The sequence below is a fragment of the Bos grunniens genome, chromosome 6 (assembly GCF_055505025.1).
Source record: "Bos grunniens cultivar Pamir isolate PY7600 chromosome 6, Bosgru_T2T1.0, whole genome shotgun sequence".
In the NCBI taxonomy this organism is placed as follows: domain Eukaryota; kingdom Metazoa; phylum Chordata; class Mammalia; order Artiodactyla; family Bovidae; genus Bos; species Bos grunniens.
The window spans coordinates 17,114,457-17,135,841 of record NC_141170.1 but is presented as its reverse complement, the minus strand read 5'-3'; the positions used below and the strand labels follow the sequence as shown (position 1 = coordinate 17,135,841).

Here is a 21,385-nt window from a genome sequence, read left to right as displayed (position 1 = left end):
AGCATCAGGGTCTTTACAAATAAGTCAGCTGTTTGCATCAGGTGGCCAAAGTATTGGAGTTTGACCTTCAACATCAGTCCTTCCAATGAACACCCACGACTGATCTCCTTTAGGATGGACTGGTTGGATCTCCTTGCAGTCCAAGGGACTCTCAAGGGTCTTCTCCAACACCACAGTTCAAAAGCATCAATTCTTCAGCACCCAGATTTCTTTTAGTCCAACTCTCACATCCACACATGACCACTGGAAAAACCATAGCCTTGATCAATCTAGATAGCATATTAAAAAACAGAGACATTACTTTGCCAACAAAGTCCATCTAATGTCAAATCTGTGGTTTTTCCAGTAATCATGTATGGATGTGTGAGTTGGACTATAAAGAAAGCTGAGGACCAAAGAATTGATCCTTTTGAACTGTGGTGTTGGAGAAGACTCTTGAGAATCCTTTGGACTGCAAGGAAATCCAACCAGTGAATCCTAAAGGAAATCAGAAATCCTAAAGGAAATTGGAAGGACTGATGCTGAAGCTGAAACTCCAATACTTTGGCACCTGATGCAAAGAACTGACTCATTGAAGAAGACTTTGATGCCAGGAAAGGTTGAAGGCAGAAGGAGAAGGGGACGACAGAGGTTGAGATGGTTGGATGGCATCACTGACTCAATGAGTTTGAGCAAGCTCAGGGAGTTGGTGATGAACAAGGAAGCCTGGTGTGCTGCAGTCCATGGGGTTGCTAAGAGTTGGACACGACTGAGAGACTGAACTAAACTGAACTGAACTGATCCCTTGCTCATTAAATCTTAAAGCCTTAACTTCTTAAAAAAAAAATCTTTCCTATTATCTTTCCTAACTAATCGGATTGCTCTTATGGAACTCTCTTCTTAAACTTTTATTATGTTTCTTTTTGTTTTTCAACATACTTTTGTACTTACTAGTTCTGCAGTTATATACTATGTTAATCTTCTATTGAAAGTAGAGTTTATTTCTTTTACATATCTGACATCACCTGAGATAGTTCTAGAAATAGTGTCTGACATCTGGTTTATCTCAATACATTGTGTTTCAATAATATGTGCTCTGCTGCTCTGTGGTTAGTGGCTCAGTCATGTCTGACTCTTTGTGATACTATGGTCTATAGCCTGCCAGGCTCCTCTGTCCATGAGATTCTCCAGGCAAGAATACTGAAGTGGGTAGCCATGCCCTCCTCCAGGGGATCCTCCCAACCCAGGGATCGAATCCAGGTCTCCCACATTGCAGGCAGGTTCTTTACCATCTGAGCCACCAGGGAAGCCCTTAATTATATGAAGAAGTGAAGTGAAGTGAAGTCGCTCAGTCATGTCCGACTCTTTGCAACCCCACGGACTGTAGCCTACCAGGCTCCTCTGTCCATGGGATTTTCCAGGCAATAGTACTGGAGTGGATTGCCATTTCCCTCTCCAGCAGATCTTCCCAACCCAGTGATCAAACCCAGGTCTCCTGCATTGGAGACAGACGCTTTATCATCTGAGCCACCAGGGAAGTATTAATTATATGAGGTGCTTGAATTATATATACTTATTAGCTGTTTATTTGGTTAGCAAGTTTAGAGCAACCCTGGAAGAATTAACCAATCCCACATGAACAGTGCATATGTTTGAGTACTATTAATAATTCCTCTATTTGTCCTAAAGAACAAAGTCAGAGATTTAGCTTCATGGATGTTCATGAAAAGGTTATATATAGTAACACAAAAAATTACACTTATAAGAATAGAGGATGTGAAAGGATGTATATTTGAGTAAGTACTATACTGTGCTAGTTTTTAAAAATGATGTAGATTGTTAAATTAGCATAATAACAACATATGACCTAAATTTTGAAGCACATGATAAGTATTTTGACTGTTTTTAAAAAAATACTGTGTATTTAATACACACATATATATTTATATAAATATAAATATGGAGAGATGTGTGTTGTTTTAATATTGGTTGTTTATGGTGATGGATAAATTACAGATTTTTTTGTTTGGTTATGTGCATTTTCTAACAATATATACTTTACAAAATATTTAGAAGATAACTATCATAGCTAATACCTTTCCCTTAGTTATAGATTTTAACTGCTTGGTTTCTATACAAGGTGATCAAATTAGGCATTTTAATTAAAGCATTTTATTTTACTTATTGAATGACTTAACGAAGTAACTGCAGTAAATGTTTGTCTATTACAATATACCCTGTCCTAAACATTGCCTACTGGTAAATAAACTATTATTTTTACATCACAATTTGTTTGGAAAACTGTCAAAATATAAAACCTGTGTAATATCAAATTTGAACATGAAAATGAAAATTTCAGCCAGAAGTAGTTATTTCTCATCTACGAAAGAGACAACAAAGGATAGCATTACTCTCTCTTTTAACTACCAAGCGAGGTGGATTGGGATTTCATGGAGGGGGATAATTTATGCAGAAAAGTGGCTTGAATTTAACTTATAGGGCACACATACAGTTTAAGATTCTGTATAGAACCTGTAGACATAGAATTAAATGAGTCATATATACATGCATACAAATGTATATGCAATGAGAAATGAATGCTCTGTCTATGTTGAAAGTTAGGTAGTATATTCTAAAGTTGGGCTAAATCACACATTTAATTATTTCACAAAATCATTTCAGTAAGTAAAATCCACTAGTAATCGAAACAACTGATTTTAATACTCTGTATAAACCTCTCTATAATGACCTTAATTACCATGAATATTTCAAAGTCTTAAGTTGTTAAAAAACATTAGAAAGTAAAACGGAATCCATAGGCAAGGGAACATTGGATGTGATGAGAACTAAGACATTTTACTTCCTGGAGGAGGAAAACAAAGGCACTGCCTCCAATACCTCACTTTGTAAAGTACAGACAGGGAGGGACCCTTCTAACCTCTAATTCCCTGGGTTTTAGTTAGACAGTGCTGTCCATTATCACTCTAAGCCCAGATGGAGGGACCAATAAGATGACTATAATTTTCTGTGCTAAACAAGGTAGAATGAAAGTTGTGTAAAGTATTTGAACTAAATATTGCTTCAAGCTGGGAAAATGGACAATACAATACGGTGCACAGAGTATAGGCTTTTGAATCCCATTGTGCTTTATTTTGAATACTGGTTTTATTGCACTAACAGTACTCACTGACTCAACCATACACCCTTTTTTAAAGCGTTAACCTTTTGCCATGCGAAGTGCTAGGCTTTGCCGGTAGCTTAAGGTACAAAACATACATTGTTGGGACTTCCCTGGCGGTCCAGTGGTTAAAACTCCACAATGCCAGTGTAGGGAATATGGGTTTGATCCCTGGTTGGGGAGCCAAGATCCCACATACCTTGAGGATAAAAATAAATATAAGATAAAAATAAGTCAATAAATAAAAAATTTAAAAAGCACATTACATTTGCTCTTTTATAGTTTAATGATGAAGATAGACATCAATCAAATAATTTTACAAATAACAATTACATACAGTGATAAATTAGTCTAAGGAACATTCAGGAAGTTATGCAAGTATGCTTTATATGTAGTCAGTCCGGAAGATGGGTATAAAACAACAAAGAGAGAAAGAAGTCCTAAGGTAAGTGAGAACATGGTGCCATTTAGAGAAGGGCAGTTGGCTGGATTATAGAAAGTACTGAAAGTGTAAGTGTGGGAAAATTAGTTTGGAGGGGTAGGTGGAGCCAGGCCACCCAGAGCTTTGTTGTTGTTTTCGTTCAGCCACTAAGTCCTGTCCAGCTCTTTGTGACCTCAGGGACTATAGCACCGCAGGCTCCTCTGTCCTCTACTCTCTCCCGGACATGCTCAGATTCATGTCCATTGGGTCAATGATGCTATCCAACCATCTCATCCCCTGCTGCTTCCTTCTCCTTTTGTCTTCAATATTTCTAGCATCAGGGGCTTTTCCAATCCATGTCTCTTGTGTCTTCTGTATTGACTGGCAGATTCTTTACCACTGCACCAGCTGGGAAGCCCACCCAGAGCTTTATTTTAAGACAAAGGAAAGCCTTTGGACATTTTTTTTTATTTTATTTTATTTTTAAACTTTACATAATTGTATTAGTTTTGCCAAATATCAAAATGAATCCATCACAGGTATACATGTGCTCCCCATCCTGAGCCCTCCTCCCTCCCCATACCATCAGTCTGGGTCATCCCAGTGCACCAGCCCCAAGCATCCAGTATCGTGCATCGAACCTGGACTGGCATCTTGTTTCATACATGATATTTTACATGTTTCAATGCCATTCTCCCAAATCTTCCCACCCTCTCCCTCTCCCACAGAGTCCATAAGACTGTTCCATACATCAGTGTCTCTTTTGCTGTCTCGTACACAGGGTTATTGTTACCATCTTTCTAAATTCCATATATATGCATTAGTATACTGTATTGGTGTTTTTCCTTCTGGCTTACTTCACTCTGTATAATAGTCTCCAGTTTCATCATTCATCATTAAAATGAATTCTTTTTAATGGCTGAGTAATACTCCATTGTGTATATGTACCATAGCTTTCTTATCCATTCATCTGCTGATGGACATCTAGGTTGCTTCCATGTCCTGGCTATTATAAACAGTGCTGTGATGAACATTGGGGTACACGTGTCTCTTTCCTTTCTGGTTTCCTCAGTGTGTATGCCCAGCAGTGGGATTGCTGGGTCATAAAGCAGTTCTATTTCCAGTTTTTTAAGGAATCTCCACACAGTTCTCCATAGTGGCTGTATTAGTTTGCATTCCCACCAACAGTGTAAGAGGGTTCCCTTTTCTCCACATCCTCTCCAACATTTATTATTTGTAGACTTTTGGATCGCAGCCATTCTGGCTGGTGTGAAATGGTACCTCATAGTGGTCTTGATTTGCATTTCTCTGATGATGAGTGATGTTGAGCATCTTTTCATGTGTTTGTTAGCCATCTGTATGTCTTCTTTGGAGAAATAAGCAAGAAAATTGCAAGATCAAATTTATGTTTCTACATTTGAATTAGTTCTAATGAGATGGATGAAACTGGAACCTATTATACAGAGTGAAGTAAGCCAGAAAGAAAAACACCAATACAGTATACTAATGCATATATATGGAATTTAGAAAGATGGTAACAATAACCCTGTGTACGAGACAGCAAAAGAGACACTTATGTATAGATCAGTCTTATGGACTCTGTGGGAGAGGGAGAGGGTGGGAAGATTTGGGAGAATGGCATTGAAACATGTATAATATCATGTATGAAACGAGTCGCCAGTCCAGGTGCAATGCACGATACTGGATGCTTGGGGCTGGTGCACTGGGACGACCCAGAGGGATGGTATGGGGAGGGAGGAGGGAAGAGGGTTCAGGATGGGGAACACAGGTATACCTGTGGTGGATTCATTTCGATATTTGGCAAAACTAATACAATATTGTAAAGTTTAAAAATAAAATTAAAAAAAAAAAAAAGAAAACTGTTAAAGATCACTCTGACCATGTTAAGGAAAAAAAAGTAATTAAAAGATGTTTGAGTAATGTGAGAAATTCAGTGAGGGGGTATTTGACACATTCCAGATAAGAAATATAGTCTCTTGGACTAGGGCGTGGTGGAAGTGAAAATGAAAGTGAAGTTGCTCAGTCCTCTCAACTCTTGGCCACCCCATGGACTGCAGCCTACCAGGCTTCTCCGTCCATGGGATTTTCCAGGCAAGAATACTGGAGTGGGTTGCCATTTCCTTCTTCAGGGGATCTTCCCAACCCAGGAATTGAACCCAGGTCTCCTGCATTGCAGACAGACACTTTACTGTCTGAGCCACCAGGGAATAGTAGAGCTACCATAGAGATAATGAGTCCTCTGTTTCTGGCTTTTGCAACTGATTGGAAGGTGGTGCTAAGTTGTTGTTCAGTCACTAAGTCATGTCCTATTCTTTGCAACCCCTGGGCTGCAGCATGTCAGTTTCCATTGTCCTTCACTATCTCCTAGAGTTTGCTCAAAGACATGTCCATTGAGTTCATGATGCCATTCAACTGTGTCATCCTCTGCTGCCCCTTTCTGCTTTTGCCTTCAGTCTTTCCAAGTCCTTCCAATTAATATTCAGGGTTGATTTCCTTTAGGATTGACTGGTTTAATCTCCTTGAAGTCCAAGGAATTCTCAAGATTCTTCTCCAGCACCACAGTTCAAAAGCATCAGTTCTTCAGTGCTCAGCCTTCTTTACGGTCCAGCTCTCACATCCGTACATGACTACAGGAAAAACCATAGCTTTGTCTATACAGACCTTTTAGGGAATATATAAATAGGACCTAAATTAACTGCATTTGAATTTTGCTAAGTTTAGTTGGAGATGCATTTTAAATATCCAAATGGAAATGTCAAATAAGCTCTTGGATACAAAAGTCGAGAGGTCGGATAGTCCTTGATAGAAATATTAATTTGATATTCTTTGGATTCTAGTTGATTATTCAAGTCATAGGCACGGATGAGATAGCTTAGAGAAAGAGTGTATAAAGTCAGAGGAGAAGGAAGCATTGGATAAATCTCTGGAAAACTCTAACATTTAAAGGCCAGTTATTACCAGCAAAAGAGACTCAGTCAACAGAAAAATAAAAGGAAAAACTGGAGAAACTGAGACAGCAAGGAAAGAAAGACATCAAGAAAGAGTTAATAGTTAAAAGTTAATAGTGCTGAATGTTCCTGAGGAGCCAAGTTCATGGAGGATTGAAAATTTACCAAGCTGCAGTGGATCCATATGAATAAATGGATTCAGTGTAGAGAATTCATTGCTAGGCAAGGGAAAAAAAGTGAAATGAGAACTGGAGGGGAAGGTGGAGTCAAAGAAGTAATTTTTAAAATATGTCTCAGTACTGACGGAAATGATCCACTATAGAAAAACAAAATTAAAAAAAAAAAAAAAAGAAAACAAAATTTAACAGAAAAGAGAGAAGATAATGAAGAGAAGGCTATGGGAGCATTAGCTGTATTATTGAATGCCTCTGCCTTGGTTTCTGCAGCTATAAAATGGGGATATATAATACCTACCTTGTAAGATTTTTCTAACAAATAATATTATGCTGGTTGAATGCTCAGTAAAAGGTTTTGGCACACAGAATACATTAAATAAATTGATGCTTAAAAGAGCACCACAGCTCTCTTATCCATTCATCTGCTGATGGACATCTAGGTTGCTTCCATGTCCTAGCTATTGTAAACAGTGCTGCAATGAACATTGGGGTACACGTGTCTCTTTCAATTCTGGTTTCCTCAGTGTGTATGCCCAGCAGTGGGATTGCTGGGTCGTATGGCAGTTCTATTTCCAGTTTTTTAAGGAGTCTCCACTGTAGTACATACACACAGTGGAATATTACTTAGCCATTAAAAAGAATGCATTTGAATCAGTCCTACTGAGGTGGATGAAACTGGAGTCTATTATATAGAGTGAAGTAAGTCAGAAAGAAAAACACCACTACAGTATAATAACACATATATATGGAATTTAGAAAGATGGTAACAATGACAATATATGCGAGATAGCAAAAGAGATACAGATGTAAAGAACAGACTTTTGGAGTCTGTGGGAGGTGAGGGTGGGATCATTTGAGAGAATAGCATTGAAACATATGTATTATCATATGTGAAGTAGATTGCCAGTCCAGGTTCGATGCATGAGACAGGGCACTCAGGGCTGATGCATTGAAATGACCCTGAAGGATGAGGGGGGAAGTGGGAGGGGGTTAAGGATGGGGAACACATGTACATCCATGGCTGATTCATGTGAATGTATCACTACAATATTGTAAAGTAATTAATCTCCTATTAAAATAAATTTACAAAAAAAAAAAAGTACTCAGCACCTCTCACAGTGTTTTATATCTATGAGGTGCTCAACAAATATTTGTTAAATGTTGAATGTATATGATGCTGTTATATGATTTTTGATTAGCTGGGAATATAAATGAGTCAGAGGCATATCACTAAATACTGGGTTACAGACACACCTTAGATGTTCACTGTTGATGATGATATTTGCCATCTGATGATGTTGATATTTAGGGCATTTGTGTTCACAGGGTACAATTTTCTTGCCTGGAAATAAAGTGCTTGAACATCCCTGCAATGAAGAGAGCCCAGGGAAGTTTCTTTTTGAAGTAGTTCCAGGTAAGGTATTTTTCTGCTTTGATTCAAGAATTGCTGTTCCATGTTGGTAAAGACAGGTCAGACAGCCTTTATTCTTCTCAAGTCATGGCTATGAACATTCATTTGAAGAGGCAAGTGTCAAATTTGGTTGGTATTCACACAGAGACTAATGATTCCAGGTTTGTACACTGGTACAAATGAACACACCTACGCACATGCATTTACCCACATGACTACTGGATTTCCATTTGTCCATGAGACTGCAGAGCGGACCAGAAGGCATGATACGGCCTTCCTATGGGGACTACTGGGGCAAAGCTGACTCTGCAGTTCTCTTACCGTATAGGATTTGACCAGGTGCTCCAGGTAGAATGCCTTGCCCAGCTGATTCACCGTCAGGTTCCCTCGCAAAATTTCATCTTTAAGGAGCCTTGGCTATAAAATCACAACAGAACAAAAGCCGTCCTTCAGTGACTGACAAAGGATCGGTCACACCAGGTTTGCTCACAACCAACTACTTCCACATGTTTGGCTTAGAGCATTTGAGGACATCTCTGCCAAGTGATCAGATCCTGAAGTTCCATGTCTTCAGTCTTCAACATCTGTTCACTTTTTTATTTTTTTTCTTTTAGTCATTTGCATCCACCCCTCTCAGAATACCTCATCTGCACTTAAGTCTTTGAGTCACCCAGCAACACTTTCTTCAAGGTCATGATCTACTTCCTTGGTCAGTTCCTTAGCCCTTCTTTAACTCTTGCTATAAGAAAAAGGGAGTTAGGAATGTGGTTTTTATATCTTTGGTTCTGACTGACCCAGTTGATGCAATATTAACATGGATTTCATCACAGCTTAGGGTGAGTGTGAATTTATTTGTGTGACTAATATATAATGCATATCAATAATGCTGGTGCAGAGGCAGTCAGTAAAACATTTTCCCCAGATTTGTAAATGCTGGGAATCTAAAATGCAAAAGCATATTTTCCTCCCTCAGTGAAAACAGCTGTAGCTCTGAGTTCATCTGGCTCACAGTGGAATCCATGACTAAATGTTAATTAATGCAGCTCAAGTGCAGAAAGGTTAGTCAGATGCATTGTGTTATTTGTTTCCCCTCAGGGAAAACATATTGTAAGAAACCTGAATCTTGTTTGCTCTATTAAAATCTTGTTATACTTACTTCTTAGTGGAATACCCTATATGGAACCAAATTCCAGATGTTGCAAAGTCTTTGAAGTATCAGTAGAGGAAATTTCACTATTTATTCTCAAACATTAGGCCTGTTAGCGTTGAAATGAGCATGGTATTAAACTGGCAGCTTTGATTCTTCATCTCCGATAATACTAAAGGTCTACTTTCTCATGCAGTCTCCCATTTGTGTAGAGATTGCACTTTTTGGTGAAGATGTTCTCACATACACTGTTCTAGAAAGAGCTGTGTCTTCAAACCCAGAAAGTCACAAAACCTCCTTTCCAAGGTTGCAATTCTAGGGTATGTGTTTCATGCACAACACATAAGACAGAATGGCTTTTAATGAGCAAAGCTTAAGGAGTTTAAGACTGTGTGGTGTGGAATCTGAAAGCTGTCATTTCAAAAAAGTAATTTTTTCAGGGAAGTTCAGGGTGGCTGCAGTAGTTATGGAAATAAACATACTATGCCCATAGCTCATTTGAAAAGATGCTTCCTGAATAATTAATGCAATATGTAGTAGCTTCTAAATTAGGTTTAATAATTCTGAATCATCTTTGGCAGTAACAACAGACTTGTGCCAAATGCTTCTTTAAAGAAAGAGCTGGAAAAACACTATGGCTGCATTGGGAATCCAGAGTTTGTGCCATTAGTCGTGGTCATAAGAACTCTTGGGTATGTCCCTACATTAGGATGGAATTCCCAGGCAAATGCCTCCGTACATGTATTGGAATGGAAGGATCAGTATCACATGATTTTAACCAGTTTTTGCAAAAATCAAGATTGCTTAAAGATAGCAGGGCATTTGGTTTATCTTTGTAAGTTAGAATAACAAGATACTATTTTCTAATTATTCCAACTGTGTGACAGTTTGATGTGGGGAATCTGGAAAGCTGCAAGAGTGTTTTCATTTGTCAGAAAATGCAGGAGACGGGAAGGAGTGGAGAAATGTGATCCATGTCTTATATAGAATCTTCTGCAGGACTGCCTGTCTGCAGATCCTCATAACACATACTTATTCTACACTGGCTTTCTCTGTGGAATTCTCTCGATCACCACTTCTGAAAATTCATCCTGCAAATGATACTTACATATCCAGCACAATTCTGTCTTTATGGACAAATGTCTTAAGCCCAACTACCCAAGTTACAGTCAATGAATAGGATTAAATGCTTTAATCATACCTGCTTGTAATGATTTTCAGTAAAAATGGCAAATACCTCCAGAAGGCTCTGCCAAATATTCTAGCACTATATACATACACACACATTTGTGTATGAATGTGTGTGTAAAATTGTGTGTACACACACACACATATATATACACATATATATCTATACATATAAAATAAAACATGCATATTTATATTATTTATATACCATCAGCACCTATAAAGTTATACCTTTATAATTTATCAATATATATTATGTAGGTCAGAGTTTTGTTTCATTTCATTTTTGTTTTTGCATTAGTCTGAAGTGTCCTGTGGAATTAAATAATAATCATGTGTAACTCTGAGAGAAAAAAGATTTTTCAACAGAATTAAGAGGTTCAGGTCTTTGTATAGTATTTAATTACATTTGTTTTGTATTGCATTTCTATGCAGATTTTAGACTTTTATAAAAAGTGTATGTGAAAAAAGAAACTCATAATTTAGGGTTAATTTCTTATAGACTACTATCCCATGAAATGAATTGTCTCTCTGAATTATGTCATGATTTATAGCATTTTGCTCCAATTGTTTCCTATTTATCTGCTTGCTACTCAAAAAGGAGACGTTAGCCAAATTGGCAAATTTGAAGACTTTGCTGTCAGACATGCCAAATTGTAGGCTGGAGTGAACTTTCATAGCCAAGTGCTAAGCTTTGGGGAAATGTGGCTGAGAAAGGAATGCTGGCAGACCTTCGTGTATAGAACTTGAAGAAAGAAAACGCAGTTGGTTTCGTTGCTTCTCCAAATATGTTCTGTGCGTGTTTCCCTTGTGATGTTAAAACAAAATAAACAGAGTAATTGATGGAATGATGATGTCTTTGCTTAGAACAATATTCTGCCAGAGGGAGAAAAAGGAGTAGTAATTCAGAGACAGGTAAAAAGAGACGAGAAAGTAGGTACTTTATCTAGTTAAAGAACCACAGCTTTCTTCTCATTACCGGATCCCTAACACCTGGAAGTGTAACGCAAGGTGCTGAGTTCTTACTGAAGTGTATATATTTACCAGGTTTATGGAGGAAACGAAGCGTATGTATTTACCAGATTTATGGAGGAAACTCAAGCATATGAAATGGGTTTATTGTTGGCAGTAACTACTTGCCTTGGCTGTGTTGAAGGCTCACTTCCTGCTGTGTGGGATCGTTGCACCTCCTGGTGCAGCAAAGACCTCTTTGTGGCTCTAGGGCCTGAAGTGGAGGGAAGCTCCTCAGATCCTGTTTCTTACTCCTCTGCCTTCCTCTCTGGCAATGATACCAAGAGAAAGATGGAAGACGATAGAGATCTTCCTCCAGAGAAGCTACCCCTGTGGTATAACCTCTTAACACTGACTGGCTATTACTTGCCTGCTAAGTTGCTTCAGTCATTTCTGACTCTGCAACCCTATGGGCTGTAGCCCACCAGGCTCCTCTGTCCATGAGATTCTCCAGGTAAGAATACTGGAGTGGGTTGCCATTTCCTTCTCCTGGGGATCTTCCTGACTCAGGGATGGAAACTGCTTCCCTTAGGTCTCCTGCATTGGCAGGCAGGTTCTGTACCACTAGCGTCACCTAGGAAACCCTAACGGCTATTGCATCCCACTTCAAATGCTGCCTCTCTCGTCTGATGCATGTGTAGATTATATAATCTCCCTAGAATTAGAAAGGCACGTCGTGTGGTAGGAGCCTCCGCCTTGAGCATGGTCCTGGTGGCATAGCAACAAAATGGCTTAAAGGCCAGCTGCTTTCGTTGAGCTTATTTGGTGACCCAGAAACTCACGTATCCTGATCTGCCAAGAAAGGGTAATGAAAACTGCTTCCCTCAGTACTTCCATCTCGCCCCATTCCCCATGAAGCATGAGTGTCATACCCAGCAGTTCAGTGGTTTCATGCCTCATGAGAGTCTTCAACTTGGAGAAGAGCTGGGTGGCAGATCTAGCTTCAAAACTGATGACCTACTCGCTTGTGCTTCCCTGACTTGTTCTGATGGTTGAGAGAAATTCTTTCCCTTCTCCTCAAAAAAACCGTGTTTGGCTTGAAAACTGTTATATCCAAGTGGCACTTCCTCTTTTCTAGTCTTTCTCCGGTAACACAGGGGCAGGGAGATAGCATTTGGGTTCCTTCTCTGAAATGCATTTTCTCCTACAGGGAAGCCTTACAGGTAAGTGGCCAGGCATAACTTCCACTGATTTTTGTTTTAAGGTTTTAGCACTTTTGTCTTCAGATTTAGATCTTAGCAATTTCAGGATAATGGAACGATAACTTTTTGTCTACCTATAATCTTACATTGAATTCCAAATACACATGGATGAAGAGTTATGTTGGGATGTTTACTGGGGGTTCTCTCTGGAGATACTCCATCTCCCAGGATGTGAGGAAGGCAGGATCTGGCAGAAGAAGAAGCTGGCCTGCTGCGCCACAGCACCTGAGGTCTCAGCGGATGCTGTGGGGAACTCTGAAGCTTGGACACTTCTTAGAGTCCCTCTAACCTTAACCTGAGTTTCCAAGCCTTTGTTTCCTGGCATCAGCTAATAAAGTCATTCACTGCGGGGAGACGAGACAAATAAACCCAGGTGAAGCAGTTCTGCATTACAATGGAGAAATTTTCCATGAGAGTCTCTGAGAGCCATAGCAGCCAATATAACAACCTCTAGAATCTAGACAAAGCATCACAGTATCCATTAGAGTATCTATAGCTTTACTTGTATCCAGCTTTCTGTATCCCAGACATGTTACAGGCTTTTTTTATTTTGGTTTGTTTTGTCCTTTTTTTATTGCACACTTTTAAAATGTATCAATTAACCTTCACTACATTATTGTTTAATCCTCAACTCTATTATTATATCCATTTCCAGATCAAGAAACTGAGGAACAGAGAAGTAGTTTGATCAAGGTCAAATAACCAACAGTAGTTAGTAAATGCATGTGTGTGTGTATGTGTGTGTGTATATATATATATATAATTTATTACTGATTTTATATATATATTCTGGCTTAACATATGAGATAGAGTATTAGAGACTGGGGCCTAGTTTTTGAAATAATGAACTTGTGAACTCTTTTTATTAGTAGTCAGGGAAGTGGATAGACTTGTATCTCTTAGCTTAAGGATGAGAATTTGGGCACTTGAAGTAAGAATAGGTTTTTTCATTTACAGCAACTATTTTTATGTATAAGCCTATCAGAAAAGTGTTTCTGTTGTCATTGTTCAGTCGCTAAGTCATATCCGACTCTTTGCGACCCTATGAACTGCAGCACACCAGGCTTCCCTGTCCTTCGCTATCTCCATGAGTTTGCTCAAACTTAAATCCATTGAGTCAGTGATGCCATCCAACCATCTCATCCTCTGTCACCCCCTTTTCCTCTTGCCCTGTGTTTCCCAGCATCAGGGTCTTTTCCAACGAGTTGACTCTTCGCATCAGGTAGCCAAAGTTTCGGAGCTTCAGCTTCAGCATCAAACTTTCCAGTGAATATTCAGGGTTGATGTCCTTTAGGATTGACTGGCTTGATCTTCTTGCTGTCCAAGTGACTCTCAAGAGCCTTCTCCAGCACCACAGTTTGAAAGCATCCATTCTTCGGTGCTCAGCCTTCTTTATGATCCAGCTCTCATAGCCATACATGATACTGGAAAGACCATAGCTTTACCTATACGGACCTTTGTTGGCAAAGTGATGTCTCTGCTTTTTAATACACTGTCTAGGTTGGTCATAGCTTTTCTTCCAAGGAGCATCTTGGGTAAAGATGTTGACTTAAAGTTAGAAGGCCACAATTCTACTCTCATGAAAAAGAGGGAAGAAAAGCACACTTGTCTGCAGTGCTCTTTCATGTATATAAATAACTGTATCAAAGGAAAACTCTGAACCTGTAATTTTTTCCTTCAGAAAATTGTTACACACTGGAGTTCAATACTGTTCGTGACAGAACTCACACTGCTGAAATTGTTCTGACTTCTTCACTAGACCCCTCCACACCCTGGCCAAGTTATCATTCACTGTCTAGGCACTGATAAGCAGACCTAATGCTGTTCCTTTATTGGGAATTAGTCCAGTGACCTGCACAGTGCTGTCCAAGCAGAGACTCATTGCAAGTTTTAAGGGCAATTACCAATATTGCAGATTTCCAAAGCCCAGTCTCAGCCCAGTGCTCCAAATCAATAATGACCAAAACTTGGAGGTTTTCCTCTTTCGTCCTTCCCACAGAAAGAGAAAAGAAGAGGTGAACACAGGAGAAAGTGGGGTGAAAGATGAGAGGCAGCTATGGGAACAAAGAAAAAAAGAGAAAATTTGAAGGGTAATTTGAAGTGATTTTTGTCTGCCTGGAAATGAAATTAATCCTTCAACAAAGGAGAAGGGGTCATTTAATCTCACCTTTAGCCAGGAATATACTAATTACTAAATATCCTTAGATAATTACATACTACTTATGTAAATTTTAAGGAAAAATATTTCCATTTTAACTCTTTTCCAGAAGGATTTTCAAGGGCTAACTGAAAAGTTAGAAAACATGGATGCCTAGAGAGTCCAATAAATGAATTATGGATCTTCTTGCTTAAAAAAAAAAAAGTGTTTACCTACCACAATTGCAAACACTTTAGGGGGCTTCAGAGAGTCCCTGAAACCCAATGTGGATTCCAGCTTTAGAGCTGTACCTTAAATATAGGGACCTGAGATGTTATTGGTCTTTATCTCTGTCTCTATATTTAGGTATTTGTCTCTATGTTCTATACATCATCTATTTCATCTAAACACGTATTGCATAAACATGACAATTTTTTTCCTATTATTTGTAACTATGTAGGGTACAAATGTGGGGTAGTATCAGTGTTTCACTTTTACCACCCTGATTCACTTGTGAGTTTTTCCCGCCCTGGTTCTATGATTGTATAGCTCTACAGACCTATTTTATATATTTACCAAAAAAAAGAAACTTTCTAGATAGAACATTTCATGGCTCTGGAGGCTATAAAATTTTTAATTTACCAAAATGTGAGCTATTTAGGCGGTCAGTGCAGCTGTGCTGTATAGCTGTGCTGTGGCCATCTGAGAAATAGATAATTCTGAGAGATATCCATGGGTGTCTCTGAGAAAGAAAAAAGTGTAGCCGGTTTTCTGAGTTTTTGAGATAATTATATGACATCAGTGAGGAAAGTTTTTCATCCATGTCTGTTTTGCAACTCCTGCTAGGGTGATCAAATAATGCTATTGGATAAATTAATTTGCCATCATTCTAAATGTAAACCAGTATTTGGCATCTACTTTATATGAAAATGTGGAAATATTTTAATAGTATTTTAGTATAGAAATTGGTTATTTTCTTGATTACTGGTTAAATATGCTGCTAAGGCATTTAATTTACAACACTCCCTTTATTTTATCCCTTTTGTGTGAGTACTGTAAGTTGAAATCCATGTAATTAAATTTGTCACCCAAAGGCAAATATGACAATCTCTTTTTTTGTCTGCCTAAGTCTGTAGGCAGCCCTGAAGCTTGTATTTTTTTTCCCTTTGCTTGGTTAATGTGTGCAAATCATTTTAAGAATGTGAGTAGGAACTGTTTATGGTATGAAAACATATTTCTATATACACAAGTAGTTCTGAACATGACTTAAATAAATGCATTGAAAATCAGCATGCTTTAACTACTGTCTATTCTTCTATTAAAAAAATGTATTTGAGATGTTTGCTTCAAAATTCCCTTCCTACTTAGAATGCTTTAAAATATACATTTAAAAGAGGCCATTAAAATAACACAAGGGGCATTTTTTTTTTCTCTAATTTTATTTTATTTTTAAACTTTACATAATTGTATTAGTTTTGCCAAATATCAAAATGAATCCGCCACAGGTATACATGTGTTCCCCATCCCGAACCCTCCTCCCTCCTCCCTCCCCATACCATCCCTCTGGGCCGTTCCAGTGCACCAGCCCCAAGCATCCAGCATCATGCATCGAACCTGGACTGGCAACTCGTTTCCTACATGATATTTTACATGTTTCATTGCCATTCTCCCAAATCTTCCCACCCTCTCCCTCTCCCACAGAGTCCATAAGACTGTTCTATACATCAGTGTCTCTTTTGCTGTCTCGTACACCGGGTTATTGTTACCATCTTTCTAAATTCCATATATATGCGTTAGTATACTGTATTTATGTTTTTCCTTCTGGCTTACTTCACTCTGTATAATAGGCTCCAGTTTCATCCACCTCATTAGAACTGATTCAAATGTATTCTTTTTAATGGCTGAGTAATACTCCATTGTGTATATGTACCACAGCTTTCTTATCCATTCATCTGCTGATGGACATCTAGGTTGCTTCCATGTCTTGGCTATTATAAACAGTGCTGCGATGAACATTGGGGTACACGTGTCTCTTTCCCTTCTGGTTTCCTCAGTGTGTATGCCCAGCAGTGGGGTTGCTGGATCATAAGGCAGTTCTATTTCCAGTTTTTTAAGGAATCTCCACACTGTTCTCCATAGTGGCTGCACTAGTCTGCATTCCCACCAACAGTGTAAAAGGGTTCCCTTTTCTCCACACCCTCTCCAGCATTTATTATTTGTAGACTTTTGGATCGCAGCCATTCTGACTGGTGTGAAATGGTACCTCATAGTGGTTTTGATTTGCATTTCTCTGATAATAAGTGATGTTGAGCATCTTTTCATGTGTTTGTTAGCCATCTGTACAAGGGGCATTTTTAAATGTTTGTAATTTCTTGAGATTCCAGCTACTCCCCTGTCAACCAAAAGACATTTGGAGCACTTTATAAACCGATCTTAAGATCCACTTATGAGAAGTGTCCATATGAGGAGGATGTCTGACAGTGTTTGTAGACGTGTTGACCTACTCACATTTAATTCCTTCATTCATTTTATATCCTACTTCAAGGGTCAGAAAACATTTTCCAGAAAGAACAAGAAAGCAGGTATTTTAGGCTTTGCTGGCCATAAAGTCTCTGTTATAACCATTCAACTCTGCCATTGTAGCATAAACAAATGATATATGGCTGTGTTCCAACAAAACTTGATTGGGCTTCCCTGGTGGTCCAGTGGTTAAGAATTTGCCTTGCAAAGCAAAGGACACCTGTTCATACCAAAATTTGGATTTTATATAATTTTCAAATATCAAGAAGTGTTATCTTCTTTGGATTTTTGTTCTCTAATCAGTTAAAAATGTAGACAGTAAGCCAGATTTGGCCCATGGGCCATAACTAGCCAACTCTTGTACTAGATTAAAAACAGCAAACCTATGAAAAGGAGCAGGAAGATACTATTATAAATCACTAATCCCCACTGGTGCCACCAGAGCCAAAATTAGAACTCTGAGACAGCCTGTCTCCCCAGGCCATGGCATTAGCCACTGCTTCAACATCATGATTCGGGAGCTTTTGCCAATATTTTTATTTAGAAGCTCCGTCTTGGAATAATGTCTTTTTTTCTCCCCCCACCAATCATGATGAATCTAAAATGTTTTAGTGACCAAACTGAAATTCTCACTTTAAATTCTGTCTTAAGTCCTTCAGAACTCTACGATCTGACCAGAGCTGAAATCTGTGATGTGCTTTTGAAGCAATGAATACCATTAATAGGAGATTGGGTGGATGTGCCTAACATGAAAAACATTCCCCATACTTTGTTCAGCCCACACACATTCGGGGTGATATTCACTAGTATTCTGAGATGGAAGCATCCCTTGAAAGATGAAATAAACTTGATGTTTCTCCTAAACCCTTCTCTTCACAATGTACATTAGCATCTTAAAGCTCTAAGTGTGTGTGCTGTGCTTAGTCGCTCAGTTGTGTCCAACTCTTTGCAACCCATGGCCTATAGCCCACCAGGCTCCTTTGTTCTTGGGGATTCTCTAGGCAAGAATACTGGAGTGGGTAGCCTATCCCTTCTCCAAAGGGTCTTCCCAGCCCAGGAATTGAACCAATGTTTCCTGCATTGCACACAGATTCTTTACCAACTGAGTTATCAGGGAAGCCCTTGTCAATCCTAGAAGAAATCAATCCTAAATATTTATTAGAATGACTAATGCTGAAACAAGCTCCAGTACTTTGGTCACCTGATGCGAAGAGCCAACTCATTGTCAAGGATCCTGATGCTGGGAAAGATTGAAGGCAGGAGGACAGCAGAGGATGAGATAGTTGGATGGCATCATTGACTCAACAGACATGGGTTTGAACAAGCTCCAGGGGATGGTGAAGGACAGGGAAGCCTGGCATACTGCAGTCCATAGGGCTGCAAAGGCTTTGGTCATATTTTAGGGCTCTGAACAAGGGTCTCCTAATCTTGATGAGCCTCTCTGGTTTGTTTAATCTTGCCTTAGGTGGTTTCTTGGCTGTTCCTCCCTTGATTAGCTAGGGCTTCTTTGTTTTAATTTGCCCTTTGGAATTCAAGGAAGGTTGTGGAGGCTAGAACCTTGCCTATAAGAAATGAAGGACAAAAAAGACCTCTGTGCCTGGAAGCCCCACAGGGCCCTGTTGGTTTTCACCCCACCTGTCATTTATGAGCATATCTCTACTACTATCCCACCAGTTTCCCTTTAACATCAGTGTGAGAAACACTCCCATAATTTTTAGAGCTTATGTTTACTGAATTATGAATCAGTCCCTGTACTCATGTATGTCAGGTTTTAAATACAACAGTTCATTTAATATAAATACAATTGTGATAGATGTCATCCCCTCACTGCTCAACAGTGGTACAAATGCACATTCCTAATAAATGCTACAACTGGGCTTCATACTCATCTGAGCCCACAAAACCACCACATGCTGCAGCTTTCTTATACTAATGAGAATATGAATAGATTTATTTTACAGCTTCCCAGGTGGCTCAGTGGTAAAGAACCTGTCTGCCAATGCAGGAGCTACAAAGATACACGGATTTGATCCCTGGGTCAGGAAAATCCCCTGGAGAAGGAAATGGCAACCCCTTCCACTCTTCTTGCCTGGGAAATCCCAAGGACAGAGGAGCCTGGCAGGCTGCAGTCCTTGGGGGTCACAAAAAGTTGGACACGACCGAGCACCTGAGCACACACACACTAGCTCCCACAGAGCCAGGTGTCCAAGAGTTAGGAAAAAAAAAGACGACGAATGAAGAAATGCGGTTAGGGATTTCAGAGTTAGTGTACTCTGCATTTCCTTCTCCTCTCCATGTGGCTCATGTTTCTTGTGTTATCTGTAGTCTCTTCCTTCTCCATCAGATGTGATACTTTAAAAAAAATAACTATTTTTAATTTTTTAAGTGGAGTATAATTGCTTTACAGTGTTGCTTTAGTTTCTGCCTTATAACAAAGTGAATCAGCTGTATATATACATATATCCCCTCCCTCTTGGACTTCCCCAGCCCCATCCCACTGCTCTAGGCCACCACAGAGCACCGAGCTGAGCTCCCTGTATTACGCTCCAGCTCCCCACTGGCTATCTATTTTACACATGGTGGTGTATATATGTCAACGCTACTTTCCCAATTTTCCCCACCCTCCCCTTCTCCTCCATATGTCCAGTCTCTATGTCTGAGTTTCTATTTCAGCCCTGAAACATAGGTTTCTGTACCATTTTTCTAGATTTTATATATATGCGTTAAAAAAACAATATTTGTTTTCTTCTTTATGATTTACTTCACTTGTAGTATACGCTCAATGCATGTTCACTGAATTATTAAATAGACTAGACCTCAGTTTTATCATTCAGAGAATGATTTCATTGGATTTCATTGGATTAGCTAAAATGAAAACAGCCTTGCAGCTCTGAGGTATTTAATTTCATCATCGTTCTTTGTCTCTATGCCTTAGGAAACTGGAGACTGAAGAAGTTCATTAACTCCACTTTTAAAAGCAGTCTGCATTGCCTCTCCCTTCAGTCCGTCATAACTACTCAACACCAATCTTGTCATTTAGTACTTCCACGATAGAAGCTGTTGATGAACAAGTTATCTGTTGGGATGAATGTGATCCCTTCCTCCTCGTTGTTCTCTGTGACCTGTTATGTCCTTGAAGGCTGTTTGTGTTCACCTGTCTTTTTTTATCCAATAATCATAAAGGCCTTTGCAACCCAATCAAGCTCAGAAAACAGACAGTACAGAGCTAAAAGAACATCAGTGGCTGTTACGAGGAAAAGAGGATTTCTCCTCTTTTTCTGTGGCAGGGCTTCCTTGAGCTGTGTCCTAGAGAACGAGTGTGTCTGAATAAGGCAGTGGTCAGTGAGAACAACTGTAGGTTAGAAGTGATATGGGACTGAGAAAGAAATGTCTCACAGAAAATGCAGCATATCAGGAGGACGAGTGTGCTGCAGAGCAGCTGCTGATAATTAGGGTGGGAAATAGCTGGCAGCAAGGATGGAACCAGCATGACTTCACGTCCTGCGCCAACTCTCATGGAACCACGGTAGCCATTTTCATTTTTCTTCTTTTTCTCATTCTGATTTTCAGTATAAAACTGAGCTGAACTGGTCTTGAATGTTTCCAAAAGTGAAACCTCAAGGACCATCTGCATCCTGAGGCCCGGGTGGCATCCTGACTTTAAAAAGATTGTTATCTTTGTCTATTGACTTGTGGGTTCCTTGGCCCTGTCTGTTTTTCAAATGCCTCCTTTCTTGAGAATTGTCCGTCTTCACAGCCCATGACCTGAGACCTAGAAAGGCCCAGATGGAAGTCTGGAGAGATCCTGATGCAGCAGAAACGTGTGGTCCTACCTGCCAAAATCCCTCCACCCTAAATAAGAAAACTAGTAACTTGAAGTAGCCACCTAGGAGTTATAAAACCCCTATTTATTCCAGGTGATTTGCTAAATAGTTTGGTAACTACAAAGCTCTTTGCTTTAGATATTTGAGAGTCGAAAAAACCTAGGACCTAGGAGAAGAGATGCATAGGGGAGAAGACGAGGTGAGCAAAGAAAGCTGTGAAGG

General features: G+C 39.3%; 1 protein-coding gene across 3 annotated transcripts in view; it reads left to right on the top strand.

Annotated features, from left to right (window-relative positions):
- Nucleotides 1-21,385, top strand: part of ARHGAP24 (Rho GTPase activating protein 24) — a 614,546-nt gene that overhangs the window by 305,922 nt on the left and 287,239 nt on the right. For all 3 annotated transcript variants that reach the window (XM_086404970.1, XM_086404972.1, XM_086404971.1), the window contains one exon: nucleotides 8,050-8,137. In XM_086404970.1, the coding sequence (XP_086261096.1) occupies nucleotides 8,050-8,137 (88 nt within the window). The remainder of the gene's footprint in view (nucleotides 1-8,049; nucleotides 8,138-21,385) is intronic.